This window comes from Electrona antarctica (assembly GCF_951216825.1).
Source record: "Electrona antarctica genome assembly, chromosome: 8".
Lineage (NCBI taxonomy): Eukaryota > Metazoa > Chordata > Actinopteri > Myctophiformes > Myctophidae > Electrona > Electrona antarctica.
The window spans coordinates 757,785-780,217 of NC_136789.1; the positions used below are offsets into that span (position 1 = coordinate 757,785).

Here is a 22,433-nt window from a genome sequence, read left to right on the forward strand (position 1 = left end):
AGGAATCATTCCAAAGGGCTTGGCTTCATTGCTTGTGCTATAGAATACCTGAGTGGACGTATCATCATGCTTATCAATGATAAATTCTTTTGGAAAAGAACTATGTTCTTGGAAATTAGCTGCGAGTGAGTTAGGGCTAATAGGACGGCTGATAGGACGGCTTGTAGGACGGCTTATCGTCCTCCCTTCCACTGATGCTGCCTCGCTGGAATGGAGCGAAAGGGAGCTGCCCTGGATTGCAGGGCCGTTTAAAGGGCGGTGAATGTCCGTTGTTTGGCCAGAGATGTTAGAGACCTTTGGTTTGGCGTCTAAGTTGTCAGGCCGTTGTTGATATGCTGTTGCATTATCGTGATGATATAGCTCTGCAAGTGGGCTAGGGCGGTGAAAGGCCATGGATTGGATCTTGCTAAATTAATTTGTTTAATAACCAAATAATATACAATTATTTGTATTATCAGCAGACCTTGCACTTTTATAAGGTCCTTCCAGTACAAGAAACAAATGTTCACCTAGATCAATTGTATACTAACATCAGAGAAACTTTGGGAAACAATATAAATATAGCCAGTGTTGACGTCACAGTGGCGTTGTTGAATCTGATTGGTCAGAATATATTGCCTTTGGGTTGCTATGGGTGCAACTACTATGGTTAATTAAATAAACAATCAACCAATTATTTACAAAGGATAGAAAACCCATTGACAGATATAGACATCTGGTTGTCCAGAACCACAAACCCAACTGATATGCATAGGCCTATATATAGAGGGTATGCATGTGACATCATCATCATCATACCCGGAAGTTATGCGGGAACAGAAGTGGCGCAACTCTCTCTCTAAGGCCCTGGCTGAACTGACCTATGCCCATATATGGTCATATATGGAGTTGTGTGTGAGTGTATCTCGAGTACCGTCTGACCGACTGACTTCAAACTCAGCATGCATATATTGCAGCGGATCTGAGGGAGTGCTAGCCCAGTGTGAAATCGGTCGGATCGGCAGTTATCCCCAATAGTCCTCAAAGAGTGACACCTCCTCAAGCTCAAGGAGAAATATGACTCCATACCATGGTCCATGAGTCATATTTCTTATTGGTTTGGCAAACAGGCGGTAACAGGTACTCTGACAAAGGGTGAAAATGTACAGTACAGAGTACAGTCAAACTCAAACACATAACCTTGCGGACCCCAGGTGGGGTATATGCATTCCCAACTTTATTTGTGATTGACACTAGGTGGGAAAAATGCATGGCAGAGGTTTTTCCTTGGCCTCTAGGATAGATAGGCAAAGTTTGTTGCAGGATTAAACCATTTTGAACAAAATGCCTCAAATCATGAATGCAATGTGCGAATGCTGTGAAACTTTGCGTGCACATTCCCACTAGGCCAATGAATCTTTAAAATCACCCTCATGGTGGCTGGACGTCAGCATATGGAAGCATAAAGCTGGCAAAATTCAAATTAAATGGCAAATACGAAAAGTCAATTGAAATAATAATGAAGAGAAATGCTTTTTCATTTTCAGGTCATTTAAATTATTCTGAAATATGCCTCACGTTCCTCAAGCATAATTGAGAAATTTAGAATAAATGATTGGAAGAAACATGAAATTATAGGGGGCAAGCAAAAATGTTCAGTCAGGGAACCAAGTGCACCTGTCGTGTTTCTGGAAGGACGTATTTGCAACATGGAAGATGACGTCATCTAGGAGGAGGAGCCGAGTGGAATAGTATGAGAGTGACGACCATAGTGACGACACTAGCGTAGAATGCGGAAGTGCTCATTCTATCTCAATGATAGTTCTCTATGGATAGTTCCAATGTTTGGAAATATAGCCCATAGGCACCAGATAGGCACCCGCTTTGCGGCGAGATCAAAGCGTGTCGCCACTCTCTTACTATTCCACTCGGAGGAGGAGGAGGAGGAGGAGGCTGTACTGTGGTCTGCATCAGATGATCTGAGCGGCAGCATCTCAGCATCCTTGGTTTTTCAGTGGTTTTTAAACGTTTACAAAGCCGCACCTTTGTCATTTAGCGTAATGCGCCTTTCTCATTTGGAGCTTTAAGGTCTCGTGGTGGTAACATTTGAAGTAAGTATGAATTAATTACAATTGATGCTAAGGTCATGCTATACAAGTAGTATAGCTAACGTAGCAGATGCACCTGCCGCCCAGCAAGCCACATAAACATTAAATGATGCATGTTAAATCCTATGTGTATGCCCAGCCCCTTATTGCATAGAGGGTACAATAAGATAGATAGATAGATAGATAGATAGATAGATAGATAGATAGATAGAGACAGCCCCATTGTGAGTGACATGGACCTTCAGAGTTGAGCAGTCACCATCTCTTATGAATAGAAACCATTCGCTTTTAATATGCACTTACTCAGACTTCCAAAGTTCCAGCACCACTTAAATACACCGGGCAGTCCACTCAATATTGTATTCTATTATTGAGATGAACAACACTGACAACAGGAAAACGGAGAGGGCAAGATGCAGGTGGAAAACCTTTGATCTTTGGATTCAATGCACCCCATCGAATGTCACAGGATTGGACTAACCAACCGCTCATTGTATTATGCACCCCCATCATTTATGTGTGCCACACAGTAAAATTACTTAAATACTTGAACCTGTGAATAGAACTGAAGTTTGAATAATCTGTTTGAAAATGTTTTAATTGAATAGGTGTGTGACAGCTATAGGTGCTGTAATGATTGTCATGCTGTCACAATACGTGCAGTAGCTTAATTATAGTGTGGTCACTACAATGGACCTTGAAGATGCATGAAATGAGCTTCAGTTTGACCATTTGACCCCCCCCCCACCCCCCCCCCCCCTTCCTAATTTCAGTCATTTAGATTCCATAGAAGCCATGCACGTCTTCTATGGAAGCATGCTGTGCAGCGAAAATAGCCGATCTACAGGCTCTCAATTAAAAATCTTAATAGTCTGGGACTCTGGGATAAAAACAAAACAAATCGCACATTAGGCCTAATGTGTGATTAGGCCAAGTCGTGAGATTTTATTTTGCTTTAATCAATATCTTTCAAGGACGTGCCGCGCCCACATGGGCAGTGTTCTGGCCTTGTCTTCTGGCCCCCGCCATCAGACCTGGCCTTTCTCTACGGACCCTCCTCCCTTTCGCTGGGACGCCCACCCTGCTCACTGGGACAACCCTCCTCGCTGGGAGAAACGCGATGGCCGTCTGCCCAACCCAGGCAGCTTCCACTCACTGCATAGAAGCTGCAAAGGTACGAGTATCAACTAAGTCCAAACTAAAGCTAGGCCCAGCCTAGCTTTGGTCCATAGCTCTAATGCCACTCTCGACTTCCTGGGCTCGCATCAAATGCAGACCAGCCTCTCGACTGTAGAGAAAATAAAAATAATTTTTCGCTACAGACCAATACAAAGACAGTTTGTGTAATTACAAAGCCTACTTCCACGCGGTGGACGCACTCTGAGCCCCCCACCACACGTATAAAATGCACTTTTTGGCCAGAAAGGGATTTTTTTTTCCACCGGAAGGAAAAATCTTGTCTATGGGTTTTCTCTTGTCAATATCGGTAGAGAGCGTAGTGGAGTGGACTAAAAGTATTTTTCTTCCGGTGGGAAAAAAATCCTTTTCTGGCCAAAATTTGTATATGTTTAGCCCAGTAATTACCAGAATTTCTTTTATTTTATTTTACCAGAAAACACTTTTTATTGTTGTGTTTTGATGATTGATGATTAGTTTTTTTGTTTTTGAGTGGTGTAAACCACTCCTACAACTGGCTTTTGTGTGCATAAAAAAATGACCATGGTTGCTATGTTCAAAATAATTTCTGACGTAATTAAATCACACCCGGGTGAACTGGATGACCGTAGCAACCGTGGTCATTTTCTCTGCACAAAAACAGCCAGTTTTGAAATCACATCCGGGTGTGATTTCATTACGTCAGACATTACGTCAGACCACAGCTGATCATGCTATATAAAACCTTACACCACTCAGTTCACACGGGTGTGATTTTTTAATAGATCGGTCCTCTGTCCTCTTGTCTTAAATTGTAAGAAACATCATAATTCATTATGCAATGATGGTTTCAAATGAAAATGTGCAAATCTACAAGCTCACAGTAGATTAGCTCTGATCCATAGCTCTAATGTGTTTCATTTAGAGCTATGTCACTGTCAACTTCCGGAACTCGCATGAATGCAGACCAGCCTCTCGTCTTTAGCGTAAATAAAAATAAAGTTTTTGCTACTCACCAAAACAAAGGCGGGTTGTGTCATTAGAAAGCCTACTTTCCTTAGTGGACGCACTCTGAGGCCCCCACCACACGTATAAACGGTACTTTTTGGCAATTGTTTTTCACCGGAGGAAAAATATTCTCTATGAGGCAATTCTCTGGGCAATATTGGTATAGGCGCAGCGGAGTAACTAAAAGTATTTTTCCGGTGGAAATAAAATGCCTTTTTGGCCAAAAAGTACCGTTTATCCGTGTGGTGGGGGGCTCAGAGTGCGTCCACTAAGGAAACTAGGCTTTCTAATGTCACAACCCGCCTTTGTTTTGGTGAGTAGCAAAAACGTTATTTTTATTTACGCTAAAGGCGAGAGGCTGGTCTGCATTCATGCGAGCGGCGGAAGTTGAGAGTAACATAGCTCTAAATGCAACGCATTAGAGCTATGGACCAGAGCTAACAGTAGATGTGCTATTTTTCACTATATATTTTTTCATTTAAATTATAATGACATGCCCCAAAAAGGCACACAAGGTTGAAAGTAGTAAAGTCAGTCTATGGGTTTTTATAATTATTTAATCAATGAAACGTACTAACTACATTAGAACCATTGGAACACTGTTTCTGCAAGGACAGAAACAGTGACAGGACAGTGATGATATTCACATCATTTACCTAATTTTCTTCCTCACCATCTTCCCCTCACATTCCCAGAGGTGTTTCCTCAGCAGATTGAGGGAGTCAAGTTGATTGTAAATAAGACACTGAGCAGCTTCTTCAAGGTGAGCAACTGTAACGGCACAAACCATTACAGTTTCAGACAAATATTTTATCCATATAAGATTTGTGATTCCATGTAAATCTTAGATTTGGAGTTGACGCCAGTGTCTGCAGGGTTGTGGTCTTTAACAGGACGCTTGTGTCTGTGTTTCCAGGCCAGTCACACGCTCCACCTCAGCGCTGTCTGTCCATCCTATTACAGATTCCACGTGGAACATTTACAGTCAGATGATTACAGCAAAGACAAGGTCAGATACAGGTCCCCTGATACAAAAGATTTCATTTCTCTTTTACAGTATGTATGTTTTCATTTGTATACATTTGTAGCCCTCGAAAAAGATGGAGAAAAAAAAAAAAATCCGATGATTATGTAGAGTAGACAATGTGATAACAATATCTAATATCACTGTTGGATTGCTGTACACATTTGGAATATTAGGATGGAATAAACACACATTTGTGAATCTTTTATGATCGTTGATTAAAAGCTAAAGATAGCTGCATTGTCTTTATAGGTTGTCTTATTATGCTTTGTCTGAAAATAGGATGCCCCAGCGTTGATTGGTGAAATTGATTCATCAGGTAGTCTCAATGCTCACTCTCTGCTGCATCTGACAGAGCGCGTAAGATCGAAGGCAGTGTTCCAGGTGAGGCCATTTGTAACTCTTTTTGATGTCATGCGGCAAGTCTAACTGTTTTTTTAGTTTTTTTAATCTAAAATGAGTTAATAGCCCAGGCAGACTCTTAAATGCCTTAACATGTAGCTAGGTGTAATGTTAAAGCCCACAAAAGTGAACCTTTCAAGCCCGTTTTCTCAACTCACTGTTTTCTGCAAGACATTAAAACTGAACAACCAATATGTCAATTTGAAGCTGCTTTCATATGACATGAAAAAACGAAAATTACAAAAAATTCAATGACTTAGCCTCGGTCAGAAACGATCACATTTGACGGACTGGCAAAAATGATCATGCGCCTATTTTCAAATACTGTAATATTGGTCATTTCTAATGTTGGTGTACAAGGAACTTAAGCACAATATTTTGTAATTGCTCTGGATAAAAGCATCAGCTTAATGCTCGTTAATTTATGCTACTGTTTGTTAGTTAAATGTTAACTCTCTCACAGACGCAGCAGGCCCAGTTTGTAACATGGCAGTTTGAGACAGAGTACAGAGGCAATGACTTCACCGCTGCAGTGACGGTAGCCAACCCAGATATCCTCAGAGAGTCAGGTGAGAAATAGTCTCTAGAGAAATGACGGATGTTAAGCGAGGAGTCAGCCTAAGCACCAGGTGCCATCAATCAATAATCACTTGTATGCACACATCCACAATCCAAAAGTATTAGTTTAGACTAGAGGGAAGGATTTTACCCATCAAAGTTAAACTACCACTAATTGTGCCTTAACACTGGCCTACATGTATATTGCAGTACTGTAACTCCGGGCATGTGGAGTGCTTTTGATGCAAAGGTGTGCTTCTAGCCACCTAAAGGGTCAAATACATTTACATTATAGCTCAATCATAAACAGTGTATATTTCAGTAATCAGTACATTCAAATATGTTTAAACATATCTTTACTTTATTTGTTTATTTGGGAGGGACAGAACATAGCCAAAACTACATACAGTAAAGTATGGAAAGGCAGTGTAAATACGTCGGAGTTAGCACTTCTTTCATGAACAGTTATTATATACAGGTTTCTGTCTCAGGTTATCTGGTGGTGCCAAACCACAACCAAAATAGTATGATTACTGATGAGAACTGTTCTTCATAGAGCTTTTTCAGCTTGGAATATGCTCCCCATAAATCTTAGACACACCAGAAGCAGATTTCCTTTTAAACAGTTAGTTACACATAAAATCATGAGTCTGTTATAGATGTCATTGTTTTTTGTTTTTTGTGTAAACACTGTATTTGTGAATATTGGTTGTTGTTGTTGTTGTTGTCTCTGTTAATGCAGAGCGACTTCACAGTTTTTGCTTAAAATGTAATTATGTTTTGTGTGGACCCCAAGAAGACTAGCGACAACTTTGTGGAAGCTAATGGGGAAAGAAAGAAAGAAAGAAAGAAAGATGAAAATTTCCATCACTAGTCCCTGACATAATAACTATAAAACAAGTATCAGTATTCAGTAGTCTGGGTCATCAGGAATGCCGCCGTTCAGAACCTCTAGTGTGTGTGTGTGTGTGTGTGTGTGTGTGTGTGTGTGTGTGTGTGTGTGTGTGTGTGTGTGTGTGTGTGTGTGTGTGTGTGTGTGTGTGTGTGTGTGTGTGTGTGTGTGTGTGTGTGTGTGTGTGTGTGTGTGTGTGTGTGTGTGTGTGTGTGTGTGTGTGTGTGTGTGTGTGTGTGTGTGTGCGCGCAGTGATCCTCGTAGCCCACTTCCTACAGAGCGTGTCATCCAGCCTGGTGTTAGGAGGGGAGTTGGTCTACCATCGTGGACGAGCAGAGGAAGGCGGCATTCTCACTTTGGCTGGACAATACTCGAGTAGGGCTTTGTTTCTGTTCCATCACACCATAACAATATGTTTTAGACCAGTGGTTCTCAACCGGTTCATGCCGTGGTCCCAAAAATAATCATATCATCAAAATAATCCCCCACACCGCGAAAGAAAAATAAGGCTACAGTCCTTACTGGCCCGAGTTAAAATCCAACCTTAGGTTCTTTGCTGCATGTCAGCCCTCCTGACTATCCTTTTTCTCTGTTCACTGTCTATCCAGATAAAGCACATATGCAAGAAAATAATCTTGTTTTCAGTATGGGGTATTGTGTATATCTATGCAGGACCAAACTGGGTGGCAACGTTGAATGCTGGGAAAGGAGGTGCCCACGCTAGCTACTATCACCGAGCCAACAAACAGGTATTGAAAAGATATAGACACATACTGTATGCTGTACACACATTATTTGCTTTTTGGCATGTATTTTAAACACACTTGCATGTGTCTGTTTGCTATAGATCCAAGTTGGGGTGGAGTTTGAGGCCAGTACGAGGACGCAGGAGACCACTGCCTCCTTTGGATACCAGATGGAACTCCCAGAGGCCAACATGATCTTCAGAGGTAAGTATCTACAGATTCCCAACCTGTGGGCCAGGGCCCACTGATTTGCCTGTGAGGATATTGCAAGTGGGGTACCAAATAATTGGCAAAACATTTAAGATTTTATTCATAATACAGTAGAACATTTTTCCCCCTTTCTTTACAACCTTGAAATTTTTATTTTTATTGTGATACCTATAAATAGGAAGTTAAAAGTGTATTACGTTTGTTTCACTGATATGAGCTGTGCTCTTTCTTTTTGTGTTTGCATTTTGTGTACCAAGGTATGGTGAATAGTAGGTGTATAATAGGAGGAGTGTTAGAGAAACGTCTGTCTCCGCTCCCTGCCACTCTCATAATGGGAGCCTTCGTTAACCACAGAGGTGACAAACTGCAGGTGGGGCTTGGGGTCAACGTGGGATAGTCTGGCAAGACACTTTGTGTAACTCCAAATTCTGGAAGTGACTGCAGGAATATCCTCTCTGTTCAGAGAACCATTTTTGAGACCACGTGGTTAAACTTCATTACTATGGTGTATCAGAGCCTGTCTCTATGAGAGATCGCAGTTAGTAACCAACATGCAACTAACCAACATGCAACTAACCCTCTGAACGCTGTGGATTGTAAACGTGTTGGATCCAAGTGTTTTCCCGCTTCGTTACCAACACATCTTCCTGTCTACCTGCCTTTTGAAATGGAGGCTGGCCTGGAACTAAATCAAGAGTACGCAGGAGCAATTGAGAAACAATTCACGAGTCTCTCGACCACCTACCGTATTGTTCCTTTTTTTTAACCTGGCAGCCAGCCTCGACACACTTCCTGAAGATCAGACACACCTTGACAGGACTCTGACATCAGAGAAAATGTCCCTTCCTGCTAAACTGAAAATGTAAAGGATAAATGCTATATTATAGACGTAAACAAATAGTTTTATATTATTAGTGGTCATAGGAAAAAACATGACTTATAAAGTAGGTATGCAGTTGTGTGTGTGTGCGTGCGTGTGCGTGCGTGCACGCGTGGAAGATATCAGATACCGGTAGGTGCTGATGGTGAGATCTACTGGGACCCAAACTTTGTATCAATCATTATGTCAGGAGTAAAAACTAAATAATCACAATTCTTGAATACCTGAACATGGTGAAAATACATTGCATTTTATTGTTAAAAATCAAGTCCTTGAATATCCTTGAAAACTACACTTTTGATCATAACTCTTGCTTGAAAGTCATGTAATTATTTATTTTAAATGTCTATTATTCTTAAAGGGGAACGCCACTGCAAAGCAAAATTAAAAGCAATTACCAAATCGAAGCAAAACTACTGTATGTGGCTTGCCAGTTAGGTAGTACTATATGTATGGAAAGATGATTTGTAGAGCTAGCTCACTTTTCTACAAATAAGAGTTGGATCACAGTGGCATTCCCCTTTAAATAAATATTGTGCTTATTATCTTTTTAAACAATCTTTTCATGAAATCCACTTCACATTCAGTATATGACCACCAAGTCCACATGCACTACATTATTATTTTGATGGGACACCTGCACTTTTTAACCTTGGTTTAAAGCAGTTTTATGGCCTACCCAGGAATCAAATTCGGGTGAGATATGGTGCTTTGAGCCTGGAGGTGGTGGTCAACCAGTGGTGTTCCTACCTGAACACTGTCTAAATGTCTCAGTGGAAGAGCTCAATAGAAGAGCAGGTAGACCATATCCAACCACTGTACTAGTTACATTAAGTTCAATTAATATAGTCTTGTATCATACAGATTGGTTAAAATAGCCTTTTATTCTAAAAAGCTGGAGCATGTGCAATAGGATCATGTTAGCGTTGTACAATGTTCATCATGACCCTGTCAGAACCTCGTTCAACTTTAGGAGACGACCCATTAGTTAACATGTATAACCATAATTGTTACTAAATGCTAGCTGCCCCTCACTATAACTGAAGGTTCTGTGATGTCCTGTGTCGGGCTTGGTACATACTATATTGGAAGGTGCAGTATCTCAGTATGTATACTGATCCTACAGAACTGTATGCAACAATCTGCACTACACACTCCTGACTCTGGGCCTTTTGAGTTATTTTTTACAGATTAAATGTAACTAGTATATATGTATTATTTATGGACTAATTGTGTCCTATTAATTAACATGCTGGCAAGGAGTAAGTGTGTTTAGTTTTGTTTTAAATCAATAAAGAGGTTATTTATTTTTATCATCTTTTTTTCTGTACCGGTATTTGTATTGGTGGATTTTGTAACAATGTTTATGGAGAGCTTCGAGGTACTAAGTTACTATCACTGAGTACATGTGTAGGGGGTAACGGAGTGGACTGGAGTTAAGAACTCGCAGTATTCTACCATATAGGCCTGTGGTGATATACGAGACCAAACAGACCATGGACCTATTCATGGAGTTTGAACCCATTAAGACTGAGGCTGATTTGGGGGCACGGTTGCACAGTTGGTAGTGCTGTCGCCTCACAGCTAGAAGGTCCTGGGTTTGATTCCCGCTGGGGATGCTGTGGGCGCTGGGGGCGTGTTCTCTCCTCCGCGTCATCAGTGCCCATACCCATGGCGAAAGGGCCTTTCTGTGTGGAGTTTGCATGTTCTCCCTGTGTCCCCTAGGGTAGGTACCCTCACAAAAACATGCAGTAATCCTGGTCTCTAAACTACCTCCCCTGGCCAGCCGGGGCGCCTGATGGAGGGGAAAGGAACTGGTCGGAATAAAGTGTTCCTTCCACGCGCTAAGTCCGGCCAGGGAAACTCCTCCCTGTCAGGTGAAAAGAAGCCGCTTGGACTCCTCATGCAATAGATGGAAGCATGAGGCCAGTCCGCTGCCCCCCCAGGTTGGCAGAGGAAGTGTAGCACCCAGGATTACATTAGATAATTGACACTGGGTAAAAAAATGGGTCGCAAAAACCGTGGGATAAAAAGAAAAAAAAAGAGCGATAAAAAGAAAAAAACAATGTCTTCTAAGTTTTCAGAAAAACATATATCAGTGATGCACTGAAACCTTTAAAGGACCTCCAAAAGTATATGTATTTGTCCGCAGACCCCCATCTCAAAATATTTTTTTCCAGGGACCCTCGGAAGCAAATATTTGAGTAAAACATGTTTGCTTAAAAATAATTCCAGGTTTTAATGGGTTACACCCAGAAATCCAGTGTTGACACTTATTAATTGACCTAATTTAGCAGCATTGGAGGAAATGAAGTCCAAGTCTCTGTATATAGCGGGCAGGACTATTTTCAAATTGCAAAAAATATATATTGTGATAATGTTCACAAAGCACTGCATTGTGGTCTCTGTTCTGTGTTATCAGTTGATCTGGTCAAAGAAACAGTCACCAAATACTATAGCATATGAAATGAATTTACATAAGCTAAAACATGAACAGCTGGAAAACAAACTATTAAATTATAGATACTGTACATATATACATTTTGTTTAAATATATTCAAATATGAGGTATGTACATCTCTACCCTCTGTGTTTATCCCATGTTTGGGGGAAGAGCACCAGTCATTGTTTATCTTTAAACAGAGAGGAGAAAAATCCTTTCCCTCCATCTCCCCTCATTCTCAAGGATTTGCTTCTCTGCAGTCCTGTTGATCTTTCTCTTTCCTCTTGTTTGTTCTTCACTTTCTCTCGCTCGTCTTCCCGTTGTTGAACCTGCTGATTGATGACCAGCCGCATGTCCTCCTGCAGAGAGAGGTTAAACAGTGAGACAGATCTACTGACAGCCAGTCGCATGTCCTCCTGCAGAGAGGTTAAACAGTGAGACAGATCTACTGACAGCCAATCGCATGTCCTCCTGCAGAGAGGTTAAACAGTGAGACAGATCTACTGACAGCCAGTCGCATGTCCTCCTGCAGAGAGAGGTTAAACAGTGAGACAGATCTACTGACAGCCAATCGCATGTCCTCCTGCAGAGAGAGGTTAAACAGTGAGACAGATCTACTGACAGCCAGTCGCATGTCCTCCTGCAGAGAGAGGTTAAACAGTGAGACAGATCTACTGACAGCCAGTAACCAAAATGTTGCTGGTTTGATACATAGAGTTATAAAGGATAGAGTGCGGACCGGGAGCGACAGCCCCGCCCCCTGCTATTCATTTTAATAGAAGTTGCTCAGTGGCGTTTTGAAGCACCCGGAAGACTGCCGGAAGTACCATTATAATTCAATGGCGTCGAGCGAGCGGAAGTTGAGAGCGGTCTCAAATTTGAGGTCAGGGTTGACGCACGTTACGCACATGACGTCACTGAATGTCCGTGCTGCAGTTCCAGTTTTGGCCAGTAGGTAGTGGCAGCTTCAACATTGGACAGCCGTTCTGGGGGCTTGGTTTGATACCCCAATAAACCGCAGGAAAAAGTATTCCAGCTTTATGCTCCTTTATATATAAACCAGCTATCTTCATTTTTCAACTTTTTAACATTAATGGTCAAAACCTCCTAACTCCACTTGAGCTATTTGGGTAAAGTGATGATAGTGATGTAGTATCTGGCAATTCACCATACCAACGTTGATGAGTTTCAGTTCAGTTCAGGCAGTATTGTGTTGTTCTATAAACATGTTTTTTCATTTCCTGAAAAGTTAATATGTTGGACATAGCTATTTTATTTTTTAAGCAGGATGATTTCGGTCCATCTGTCTGTCAAGTTATCCAACACTTTATTGCCAAATATCATGTGCTTAATAGACCTCTAGGGGCCACTAGTGAGGCATTTAGACAAGTCTTGTTGATACCAATCTTAGAACAATCTAAAAAAATAAAGGAAAAATAGTGCCCTCTTTTCCTTGGAACAGTCTGTTTCGAGAGACTTGTTGATACTGATCACGTCGGTGGCATTTAATTGTTTTTAATATGTAGTAGCCTTGTCGTATAAAGGATTTTTAACTAAGTCCTTGCTAGAGTGTGCTTGAAGTTTTCCCATTTGAGGGACCCCTCTTCATCTTGTTGATAATGGTTGACTATTATGCTGAATGATGAGGAAAGGTATTTCCACTGACTACCTTTAATGCAGAGTCTGCTACAGAATTGAGTTAATGATTTAGTGCTTTGCTCAAGGACCCTGCAGACACACTACTAACTAGTGAACCACCCTTCTGTTAAGTACATGCCACTTGAGATCAACTTTTGTAGATGAAAATAAGCTATGTATAATTCACGACAACCACACAGATAAACCCCAACATGACATTCATGTTTGCTTTGATGTGGTAGGAAAAAAGCAACATGCCCAGCTTAAGAGAACACAAATCTAAGGTGACATTACATTTTTAAACTGTGTTTATAATCCGTAATTGAACCCAATGTATTGTGCTTTTTTTGTATCTGTTTTGAAAAGTATCTGCTGTATTACTTTTCATATCATTACACACAAACTCACCTGCCAAGCGTCCACCTCCTGGGACAGCGCCACCTTGTGTTTAATGGTGTTGAGGAGCTGCTGGGTCAGTGACTCTTTCTCCTGCCGCACCATCAACAACTCATTCTCTAGGGAACTGGAAAATAATAATGCACATACTGTAGATGGCTGACGAAAACTCTTGAGTCTAGAATTGCTTTATTGGCCATGTAAGCTAGGATATTGCAAAGTATGGTTTGATTATCCTTATGTTATAATTGATGATTGATCATCATACAGTGGTGTTACTTTTAGAGTGTCTATTTTCGGCACATGACACCGACATTCGCTACATCTACGGCTCACAAACATAATGAAAGGAGGAGGAAACGGTAACCGAAGATTAATCGGAGGACTGGATTTTATTACCCAATACAGGTTAGCAATGGGGAGATTCTCAAAAACAAACCAAAAGCCTAGGTGAATGGTGCATCTCTTTCAGCTTATTTTTTCCAACTACTCAGGCTTTCCACTGCCTAGTTTTCGTTTCAAATTGAATGTGAACCGGTCTAGACCCGTACATGCATGCACCATTTTCGTATCCGCTCTAGACTCGGCCGGTATCAGCAACCAGCAAAGCGAGTTGATCCCACATGGGCAGTATTATTACCTGTAGCTTGGTTTTCCTGGTTTTCTAAATGGTTTGACTTCCTCTCCCAGAGATTTCAGTTCCTCCTGTTGACAGCGCAACTGAAAAAGAAAATAAACATAATACATTATTACAGTATACATTATATTTTAAGATTTATATTCCACTTTAGGATTTGCAGGTACTGACAGTTGATAAGATCATATTTTTCAAGTTTGCAAGTACAGTAATAGGCAACATGCAATACCAGCATTGCGGAAACGTAGTTACAAACCTCCTCTTTCAATGCCTGAATCTCATCATCTCTTGCTTGTAGGACAGTAGAATGTGCTAGCAGAGCCTCTGTTGCCTGGTTAGGAAGGGACAGAGTTTAAACCAGATCAGAATGTTTGAATGTTTGTAAACAAACAAGGCTAGAATGTCTAAATATCTACACAATATAAAATAAAGTGTCCAGAAACATTAGCTATGTCAGCAGCCTGTGGATATTTAGAACAAAATAATATATTTCTAATAGCCAATAACAATTGAATGAGTTTCCTTTTATTCCAGAAATAAGGTTAATGAATAACAGTGCTCCAATGTGACCCTGCCGGCAGTATCTACAAGAAAATAGTATAATGCTATAATACTATAGCACTTACAGAGAGTTTACCACACAGCACAGGTTTTAATCAGCAACGTTACTGCCCAGTTCTAGTTGTACCAGCAGTACAGGAAACCACAAATTTGGTAGCACTTATTTAGTATTCAATATTAAATAACTCAAATCATGAAAAGAAGGATGGCCGTACATGCTGAACAAACCATATTTAGTAAATGACAAATAACTAATAATATTAGTCAGTGTGAGAGGAATGATAGACATTATATGGACTGGAATTAGTAGAATTTAGACATTGATCCGGTGCTCTTATGCAGGATAGCTCTCACGGCAGGGTAAATGGTCAAGTAAATAAGAGTGCAAAGAAAAACAATTAAGCGCTGCAAAGTAACTAGGATACCAGGTAAACAGCAAACCTATAGCATCTGTCTAAACAACGGCTATCTAAATAACATTCTTAGCAGTGTTCAAGCAAACAGTATGTCTATTTAAATAACAGAACATGTGATCATTAAACAACATACATTTGCATACTAGTTACCTACTATAGAGGGTTAGTATGGTAAGTATTTTCCACACCCTATACCATTGTTGTTCACTGTGTTGTGCATTTGTACATGCGCCTGTGTGTGGGCTGTGTGTGGCGTGTGAGTGTATACTATATATATATATACTATATATGTGGGTGGGTGTCTCTGTGTACCTGTGATTGCTGAATTTCGCTAAGCAGGGACAGAGGTTGCGTGCGTGAATCTTCCAATAAGCTCTCTTCTCCCAGGTTCAGTGCACTTTGCTGCAAGGAGCGATTCAACGTACGCAACTCAAACACCATTCCTCGCTCCTGCTCTAGCTATGTACAGTATACATACGCGCACACACACACACGCACACACACACACACACACACACACACACACACACACACACACACACACACACACACACACACACACACACACACACACACACACACACACACAAACACTTATATTAGACATACACAGCGACTATGGGTGTGTCTCACCTATTTGTGTTAGTAAACGGTTAGTGATGTAAGTTAATTCTTATTCGACAAGCCCACACAATCACCCCTGCTCACGTTTAATCCCTCATTCTCAGTCTTGAAATAATTAAAGGTTTCAATTCACTTTTTTCCGTCCGAAAACAGGGACAAGCTGCCGGTGGCCTCACCTCGGTTTCTCTCTCGTTCAGTTTGGCCTGCAGATCTGTCACTCTTTCTCTCAGCACTGCCCTCTCCACTCGCAACCTCTCACTGTCCTCTTGTGAAGCTTTGATTTGTTCATCCATGTGTGACAGTCTCTCTTGCAAAACTCTGTTCTACAGTGGGGGAAGGCAGACGCAGACATTGGGGGTTAACGTGCAACATGGACCCTGTTGTAAACAAGTGTAATGATATGGTGTCGTCCACAGTAACAGTTTTAGTATTGACTTGTGCTTTCGTTTGAAATGTACCCATTCTGCATACTGTGAATACAATTTTCAATCAATCAATCAATCAAACATAGGCTTTATACTGGATGTGCTTTGATGTGTTTGTAAATCTATGGTGCTTACATGCATCAAAACAAGAGAGAATGGGGCAAATGTGGAAAATTATATGTCAGCCAAATGTCAATTGTTCTAGGTGGTCATTATTATTATTGTTTATTTTTGAGGGGCGCTAGCCCCTCCTATATCCAGCTTTTGTTGTGTCCACAAACTTTGTCGTACACAAACATTAAATTCCCATTGACAATGAATGGAGAATTTTACGTCATTGTGTCTGATCAAATAGACAGTGTCTATTTTACGTCATGATGATGTACGATGATAAGAACGCCCCTCACTTCACACGGTGTGATTTTTTATTTTTAGGGAGCTGATATTTTTTTTATCCAGGGCCATTATCGACAAGTGAGTGGTCCTGGGGATCAGAGTTTTGCTTCAGTATTTGATAGACACACACAAATACAGTATAGTATACAGTATACCTCTGCCTGTATGCTCCCCAGTTGCGTGTAGCTTATATTTTTGTTAAAGGAGGTTTCGTCCATCTCTTCTCTAAGAGAACGGAGCTCAGTCCTGAGGGTATGTTCCAGTGTTACAGCCTGAATGGTTGGGAGAGAGAGAGAGAGAGAGAGAGAGGGACGGAGAGGGAGGGAGGGAGGGACAGAGAGACGAGACAGAGTTAGAAACACTATTGTTCTCACTGACGTTGAAGTAACAACGGTAAGAGCCCTTGAACCTGCCAGGCCACATTGCTCCCATCTATGATTTGACATAAATAACCACATGACATGGGGACATTCTCTTTCTTTCTTTCTCTATCCCTCTCTCTCTTTTTCTCTTTCTCTCTCTCTTAACCACACTTATTTAATTTATTCTCTTAAATGACCACTTCAACTATTTTTTTAATGTTATCTTTATAGAATTGGTCTTCACTAATGTTCATTATAACATGGAACCATTTCTGTCTAAAGTCAAAGTCAAAGTCAAAGTCGTACGATTAGTCACAGACGTTACCGCAGTGAAATTTGTTCTCCGCATTTGACCCATCTCTTGGAACGGTGAGCCGCAGCGTGCGCCGCGCTCGGGAATCATTAGTTGATTTGACCCCCAATCCAACCCATTGATGCTGAGTGCCAAGCAGGGAGGCATTGGGTCCCATTTTTACAGTCTTTGGTATGACCCGGCCGGGGATCAAACCCCAACCTCCCAGTTTCAGGGCGGACACTCTAACCACAGGGCCACTGTCTGGTCTACTCGCTCTGTGTCTCAGAGGTGGGCTGAGGACAGGTTTTTATGCAAGAACAATGGCTTCTATGTCAGTATGCTAATTTTCCAGGTAGAGAGAGACTGTAGTTTCTATTAGCGTGGAATCCGCCTACTTCTGAGATGCAGAGTGGGTTAGTGGGTACACATTATAATTGGTGCCATCTTATAATGAGCATTAGTGAGGACCAATTATATGATCTTAACATAAAGTAAGTAAGGTTAAAATGTGGTGAAGCGCTCCTTTTAAAGAAAAACTGTGCAGATTTTCAGCCTCTACACATCATCAGGCATATATTCCGTACACTTGTTGTGAAACATGTTTGACAATTTACAAGCCATACCGTAGCATAGGACAATGATAGTTACATGACAATTACATTTCAAAACACCGCTCTCTCACCCTGACACTGTGACACACACACACACACACACACACACACACACACACAACTCTTTGATGTGCTCATCACCTCTGCTAGCTGCTCCACCAAGCGCTGATTGTGATTGGCTAACTGGGTCAGCTGGTCGCTCTCGTCCTTCTTTCGGTCCCGTCCTCGGCTGTGATTTCGCTCCACTTCGGCCCGTAAGGCGGCCAGGTCAGTGGTCAACTCTGATTCCCTTTGCCCAGACACCAGCTCACTCATCTCCAGCCGCCTTTGAAGGACATGGTTTTCCTGCTGTAGAGCCTGAGACAGTAGACACACATTAATAACTATATTATTCTCTCCATAGAGAATTTCTTGTAAAGTTAACTTTCCTCGACGCGCACCCGGGAAGAATGTTCAGAGAAACTAAAACAGATTGGAGTCGTGCGGGCGTCCTTGCTTCACACATTAATAACTAGAAAGAAAAAAGTAAGTAAAAAGAAATAAAGTGTGACAATTACTATAGTCTGGTTGCCCTGTGTGGTTGCCCTGTGTGTTTGCCCTGTTAGGGCAACCACACTAATAATGTTGTACACACAGGCCTTAAGACAACATACAGTAATGTAAGTTTGGAGTTATGGTAACTCAGCTTACCTTGTCTCATCAGCTCATATCTTCTCCTCTCAACTCATCTCATATCATTTCAACTCATCTGATCTCACCTGTTCTTATCTTAAACGTTTGGCAACATTCAGGGACAGTACTATAATATATAGTGTGGCTCGATAACCTACATAAATCCTCTCCAGGCATGTGTAACATTCCATCTCCATCCCCTTCGATATAAAGTACAATATCATTCCACTGCACTGTCCCTTGCCTTGAAGCAGAAATATCTTCTTTTTATTTTTTATTCTGTGGCCAATGGCCATACATACTATGGATCCAGTGGTGTAAAGTAACTAAGTACTTTTACTCAAGTAGTAGTACTGTACTTGAGAACAATTGTGAGGTATTCTTTTACTTTACTGGATTTCCTATTTTCAATAATGTTTTTGTAGATTTTGATTATTATTAGAAAACATACATTAACTACTTAAGCCCTATTTAAACTTGCATTAAACAATGCATTGTGAGCTTGTAGATCTGATATTTTCAAAAGATTGTTTTAATACATTTTAGACATACGATAACTTGTGAAACGGGACATTCTGCATAATGAGTACTTTTACTTTAAGTACACTTTGATGCCAATGCTTTTGTTCTTTTACTCGAGTAAATGTCTGTTGTGCAATTGATACTTTTACTTATAAGTTAAACATCTCAGTATTCTTCCACCAATGTCTCTGACATACCTCCACCTGTCTCTCTCTTTCCTCCAGAGTGGCTGCCAGCTCCTCATTCTTCTCGAGCAGGGCCTGTCCCAGCTCCGCCGCCAGGATGAGGTCCGTCTCCAGTCCTCCTCCTCCTCCATCGACCCCGCCAGAGATGGAAGAGGACGTGGATGTCGGGAGAGTGAGAGCGAAAGGGAAGAAGGAGTCCTCCAGGCTGGGAGACGGAAGGCTGCTTTTTCTGAACATCTTTCCAAGGGGAGGTTGAAGAAGGCGTAGCACAGACAGGGGAGGTCAGTGCTTAGAGAACATGGTTAATGATCCACAGACACGCTGTCACAGGCCCACAGGAGGATGAGGAAAGGAATGCAGCCTTGTTGTGCTGTTTAAATAGTTTGTGTCAAAGGAGAAGATTGAAGTGAATTGGATGTGTTTCTTTCTCTTCTCTGACCTCAGAGGGTTTTGTGTGGGGATGATTTGGTCTGTCCTGTTGGAACGCAGTCTCTTTCACCTGCTACAGAGTGAGGCGATGTTGATGTTCTTATCTTTAGTCCCTTTAAAGTTATCCTGTAAAAAAAGAACATGAAAAAAAAAACATTTAATAATAATGCAAAACAATACAACAAGTACATCTAGTATTAGCAAGGCAGTAGGAAGCATACTCCTCATCAACAGCCATGTTTCCCATGGAGCAAAAACAAATCCTTCTAAATCAGGCCCCAGTCCCCCTAGATAAGATATGTCAGTCAGTAAATCTCTCAAAATGTAAATCTAACTATGGAGCTCAAAATTGTCTTGTTCTGTGTGATGTTTCTAACCTCGAAAGATGTATTGTCTGGTATTGGTGTCTGGTCTGGTAATGTAATCTAGCATAGCCTTTAAGCAGTCGCCTTGTGTCAAAGCTTCTTTTGTTGCTCTGACCGAAATACCAGTTTTACTATTATCTTTTTTCCACCCCTTCCAAATTCCAATGGTATTATTCTCAGCCAACACCTAGCCTACTGTAGCCTACTGATAAAAAAAAAAACCACAAACACAAAATACACTATTTGTATGTACTTGTTCGGTCATACCAGCTACTATAAATATCAACCATGATTTATATCTCAGTATAGCTATAGGTTCAATGTTCAGTTCTACTGATGGTTCTTGAGATTTAAAGTATGTTCTCACTTACCATTGAACTTGTTATTTTACTCACGACTGATATAGCTTGAAGCTTCTAAAATAAAATACAGGTAGGCCTATGTCTGGAACAAAACTGGGCTTGATTTATCAGATATCACTGTCCAGCATGCATGCAGCTGCTTAGCTATATATATCTTAATATTCTGTGAGATAATAATCCTTTACATAACATTCTACATTTAGCTACTTTATTATTCTCTGTGGCATATATGCTACTTTTATTTTTACATTTAGTAATGAATGATGTTTTTAAAAGTGATATAAAACAGTTTGATGCTATTATTATTATTATTATTATTATTATTATTATTATTATTATTATTATTATTATTAGTAGTAGTAGTAGTAGTAGTAGTAGTAGTACTAGTATTACTACTACTGCTAAGTAGGCCCAGAAACCCTCAAACAAAAAACAAAAAAAATCAGTCCCCGTGCGTCAGCATCAGCCACCTCACCTGTAAAGAACTTCTTCCATGTCCCGACTCCCTCAATATTATATAATCATGTAAAATGAAAATCACCACCATTTAAAATAAAATAAAACAAAACTTCATAGGAGCAAATGCTAACCCATCTCTTTAATGACATAGAACTGAATGAACAAAAGTTGTCCTTACCTGCTGTTAGTTGCCAGCTAACTCCGATGTGATTCTTCCTGTCTAGTGAGTTGTTTGTGTGTGTGTGTGTGTGTGTGTGTGTGTGTGTGTGTGCGCGCGCGCGTGTGTGTGCGCGCGCGTGCGTGCGTGTGTGTGTGCGTGCGTTTGGCTGGTTTCCTTGGAGTTGGAGCAGTGGAAACATAGGAGACTCCACCCCTTGGGAGAGAGTCACAACATGAGAGGTGGAATCAGTGAAGCCTTTGTCTATAAGCCACTCCCCTGCCATCTACTGGCAGAACCAAGTAATGCCAGGTGCAAATCAGACAGGTTCTCAAACCTTTTTATTTCAAGGACCTCATAACTCTTTGTACCAGTGTGCAAATGGAACCAAATGGACCTGGCTCTGACCGAAATAACAGTTTTACTATTATCTTTTTTCCACCCCTTCCAAATTACAATGGTATTATTCTCAGCCAACACCTAGCCTACTGTAGCCTACTGATAAAAAAAACACAAAATGCACTATTTGTATGTACTTGTTCGGTCATACCAGCTACTATAAATATCAACCATGATTTATATCTCAGTATAGCTATAGGTTCAATGTTCAGTTCTACTGATGGTTCTTGAGATTTAAAGTATGTTCTCACTTACCATTGAACTTGTTATTTTACTCACGACTGATATAGCTTGAAGCTTCTAAAATAAAATACAGGTAGGCCTATGTCTGGAACAAAACTGGGCTTGATTTATCAGACATCACTGTCCAGCATGCATGCAGCTGCTTAGCTATATATATCTTAATATTCTGTGAGATAATAATCATTTACATAACATTCTACCTTTAGCTACTTTATTATTCTCTGTGGCATATATGCTACTTTTATTTTTACATTTAGTAATGAATGATGTTTTTAAAAGTGCTATAACACAGTTTGATGCTATTATTATTATTGTAGTAGTAGTAGTAGTAGTAGTAGTAGTAGTAGTAGTAGTAGTAGTAGTAGTAGTAGTAGTAGTATAGTAGTAGTAGTAGTAGTAGTAGTAGTAGTAGTACTAGTATTACTACTACTGCTAAGTAGGCCCAGAAACCCTCAAACAAAAAACAAAAAAAATCAGTCCCCGTGCGTCAGCATCAGCCACCTCACCTGTAAAGAACTTCTTCCATGTCCCGACTCCCTCAATATTATATAATCATGTAAAATGAAAATCACCACCATTTAAAATAAAAATAAAACAAAACTTCATAGGAACAAATGCTAACCTCTCTTTAATGACATAGAACTGAATGAACAAAAGTTGTCCTTACCTGCTGTTAGTTGCCAGCTAACTCCGATGTGATTCTCTAATGCCAGGTGCAAATCAGACAGGTTCTCAAACCTTTTTATTTCAAGGACCTCATAACTCTTTGTACCAGTGTGCAAATGGAACCAAATGGACCTGTAAGGGTCCATTTGGTTCCATTTACAGATTTTACACACTTGCAGACTTACAGACCTGTAAGGGTCAATTTGGA

At 40.7% G+C, this 22,433-nt stretch overlaps 2 protein-coding genes across 4 annotated transcripts; one reads left to right on the forward strand and one right to left on the reverse strand.

The window, feature by feature from the left end:
• Nucleotides 1-1,782: 1,782 nt before the first annotated feature.
• On the forward strand, nt 1,783-10,275 carry LOC306927676 (mitochondrial import receptor subunit TOM40B). Of its 2 annotated transcripts, XM_079507492.1 has the most exons (10): nt 1,787-2,090; nt 3,062-3,261; nt 4,946-5,013; nt 5,167-5,259; nt 5,557-5,658; nt 6,140-6,245; nt 7,379-7,501; nt 7,799-7,875; nt 7,974-8,076; nt 8,340-10,275. In XM_079507492.1, exons 2-10 carry the CDS (start codon nt 3,078-3,080, stop codon nt 8,477-8,479), a joined length of 996 nt encoding a protein of 331 aa, XP_079363618.1. In that variant the 5' UTR covers nt 1,787-2,090; nt 3,062-3,077; the 3' UTR covers nt 8,480-10,275. The 2 variants fall into 2 exon arrangements, with proteins under 2 accessions (XP_079363619.1, XP_079363618.1); XM_079507493.1 differs by lacking the exon at nt 7,379-7,501 and having other exon boundaries at nt 1,783-2,090.
• Nucleotides 10,276-11,499: 1,224 nt separating this feature from the next.
• bicdl2 (BICD family like cargo adaptor 2) lies at nt 11,500-21,027 on the reverse strand. Of its 2 annotated transcripts, XM_079507490.1 has the most exons (10): nt 20,939-21,027; nt 19,158-19,700; nt 17,908-18,123; nt 16,654-16,770; nt 15,854-16,000; nt 15,366-15,512; nt 14,333-14,407; nt 14,080-14,159; nt 13,452-13,566; nt 11,500-11,764 (listed from the first exon to the last, which is right to left on the reverse strand). In XM_079507490.1, exons 2-10 carry the CDS (start codon nt 19,380-19,382, stop codon nt 11,585-11,587), a joined length of 1,302 nt encoding a protein of 433 aa, XP_079363616.1. In that variant the 5' UTR covers nt 19,383-19,700; nt 20,939-21,027; the 3' UTR covers nt 11,500-11,584. The 2 variants fall into 2 exon arrangements, with proteins under 2 accessions (XP_079363616.1, XP_079363617.1); XM_079507491.1 differs by lacking the exon at nt 15,366-15,512.
• Between the last annotated feature and the right edge of the window lie 1,406 nt (nt 21,028-22,433).